This window comes from Mustela nigripes, chromosome 1, assembly GCF_022355385.1.
Source record: "Mustela nigripes isolate SB6536 chromosome 1, MUSNIG.SB6536, whole genome shotgun sequence".
Lineage (NCBI taxonomy): Eukaryota > Metazoa > Chordata > Mammalia > Carnivora > Mustelidae > Mustela > Mustela nigripes.
Genome location: NC_081557.1, coordinates 116,906,576 through 116,909,628, shown reverse-complemented (window position 1 = coordinate 116,909,628; position 3,053 = coordinate 116,906,576). Strand labels below are relative to the sequence as shown.

General features: G+C 41.3%; 1 protein-coding gene across 1 annotated transcript; it reads right to left on the bottom strand.

The window, feature by feature from the left end:
- Positions 1-299: 299 nt before the first annotated feature.
- Positions 300-2,780, bottom strand: ADAM29 (ADAM metallopeptidase domain 29). Its single transcript, XM_059408957.1, is given in 1 exon segment — positions 300-2,780. A coding segment is annotated over 1 exon segment (2,448 nt). The 5' UTR covers positions 2,748-2,780.
- Positions 2,781-3,053: the final 273 nt, after the last annotated feature.

Sequence of the window (3,053 nt, the reverse complement as noted above, 5' to 3'; positions counted from 1 at the left end):
TGGTATTATGGACATTGGGGAGGGTATGTGATTTGGTGAGTGCTGTGAAGTGTGTAAACCTGGTGATTCACAGACCTGTACCCCTGGGGATAAAAATATATGTTTATAAAAATTAAAATAAAAAAACATATATAACCTTCAAAAAAAAAAAAAAAAAAACTGTACACAATCCATGTGCCATGTTTTCTCCCAGAAAATATTTTTTAAAAACCCAAATTTTAGGAAAAATTAGTCTTCTAATTTCTTAATATAATGAAGAGTAAGAAATATTCCAGGGATTCCCTTTTTTTAATGCATGATTATTTAGGTGCACTTTTCACGCTTGATGACTTTTGTTTCCCACTTTGACTCTGGCGAACTGATATGCTGGATTGACTCTGAACATTTTGCTGTGGTTTTGCAGTCTGACTCGGAGACTTTGGAGCCTTTTGAGGTGTCTTTTCAGTCCCACTTGGAGCCTTTTGCGCTGGCTTTGCAGCCCCACTCGGCGCCTTTTGCGCTGGCTTTGCAGCCCCACTCGGAGCCTTTTGCGCTGGTGTTTCAGTACCACTCGGAGCCTTTTGCTCTGGCTTTGCAGCCCCACTCGGAACCTTTTGCTCTGGCTTTGCAGGTTGAGTTGGAACTTTTTCCTCTTTCTTTTTTCTTTTCAGACAAAAGTAAAGAAGACAACATAATAAGAGAAACAACCAAAAAAGCGAGAACCATACCACATAACTTTTGTTAAACTTTTCTCTCTGAGGGGGTGGGCCACTATCAACGCTACCTCCATTGCCCCTTACTAGGCAGTTGGGTGGGTCCCACATATAGTTGCAGTGGCAGTGATGTCTGTTGTTGCAAATGCCCCTCATGTTGCAGAACTCAGGTGAGCAATTACTATCCAAGTGAGATATATGGACACACTGCCTGTCAATGCAGAGGTGTTCTTCACCACACCTTGTGCCATCTTGTACTTCACCAATATCAGGTTTGGGCATCCCAAAGTGGTAGTCGAGACCCCAGCAGGTGACCTCATTAAAGCGATACTGATGCACAGTAGAATGATCCCTCAAAAGGGGAATTTCTCTCACATTCGTACACTGAAGTCTCCCACACAGGATGTCTCAGATATTACATTTTACATATGAAGACTGGTGGGTACCACAGTTACCAAAGCGGTCACCAAGAATGTTTATATTTTTGTAGCAATTTTGACTTGCACTCTTTGCCTCCGGGCCAAAAATCTGCTTACACAGTTCATTGCGGTCATTACATCTCCTCTCATAGCAATAGGCACTTTTATTACAAGGAATTCCATCCTTCACATACACATCATCTGGGCACTGAGGGGATGATCCATCACACCACTCTGGAAGGTCACATTCATTGGCCTCTCTTCTACACATTTCTCCAGATGGTAATAACTGGCAATCTTTGCAACAAAGTCCGTGAGCACAAGCAGACCCATAAGTCATAGTGCAGTTTGATAGACAACAGGCATCTTTTGCACAATTCTGTAAAGGTCCACAGTCACACTCCTCTTCTTCTTCAACAATACCATCCCCACAACGCTTCTTTGAAAATATATCCTTTGTGTATATCTCGTAGAGCATACATTTTGCTTCATGTATAGTATATAACCAAAAATAAGAAAGACTACAATTGCTAAATGTTGTTATTGGTGGGTTTGAAGTATGCATTATACATCTAAAGTGTCCACATGTACAAAAATGACCATCATGAAACATACCCAAATTATGGCCAATATGATGAGCTACTGCAATTCCAACCAAGCTCATGGATCTGTTTAACATAGTAACAATTGCACAACTCTGGAGTGGTTGACACATCCCTCTAACATAACCTAAACCACTCATTCCTCCTACTGGTTTATGCATAAAAAGATGTGCAGTATCATGTGGCAGGCGGGGAGCAAGGTTACCATTTTTCCAAGTGCAAAAATATCTCAGAGATCTACTTGTATCATTAACGTCAATGTAGTTTTTTTCAGTCCAGAACTCCATACCAAACAATAACAATCTAATACCCAATATCTCATAAATAGAATCTGCTATATTTATGATAGTATATAGATCTTCAGTATACTTTGAAATATTCTTTTTTATATGAAGATATAGAGTATGGTCCACCACCACTACTAGTTCAACAATAAAAAAATGGCACCACCAGCTCCCATAACCACTTTGCTTCTGAGTGAAATTATTAATCTCTTGAGACTCCAGTTGGGGTACAATTTCCTCTAGCACAAAGTCAGAGTTCATTTCTGAAAACTCAGACTCCTCATTCTCCATTTTAGTAGAAAAAGTCATGGGCTTAATTTCATAAGCACTGTCATTTATCTGTAACAATCCTCGGAAGCCACCAAAACAGGAACTGAGGGCAACCAGGGATTCTGGGTCCCCTTCCACATAACCGTGATAGTAGCAGTCATGGTGAACAAAGGGTTGGTCCTCAAGGAGAGCACCTTGATCTGTGTAGGTGAACACTGGGAGGTGCCTGGACAGCAAATACTTCTTGACCTTTATGTGGACAATGTGTTTCCTGCCCCCAAAATGCAGGCTGTAAGAGAGCCAGTCTGAAGGCTTCACGCCTCTGCCTGTGCCAAGTATCTTCAAAGGAATCACCACTTCTGGGCGACTATTGTATTGGGAGTGGTCAGCCTCAGTGTGTCCACAAAAGGACAGAAACACCCCAAGCCAGTACAGCAGAAGCATGATCCTCATGTCCAGCAGAGCTTTAATCATAGTCATTATAAAATCACCACTATGTAAACACTAGTCCAGAGAAGAAGGCAGGCAAAACTGATAGTCATAGATGCTCTGGCTTCTTAGCCTGAGCTGGTCAGTGTGCAGGGCTAATTATTGAGGATCTATCTTCTGGCAGAGTTGAACCATTAGAATATCAGCCTTGTAAGTAAAGCATGTAGATGAAAGTGGTTATGCCTGGTGGAGAAAAAGAGAGAGGCACAAAATAAAAGTAGTTAGTGTTTTGATCAAGGAATGACTCAGGAAACTTCCTAGATTTGTTCTTACATATTGACAGAGCAGAGAGAGGCT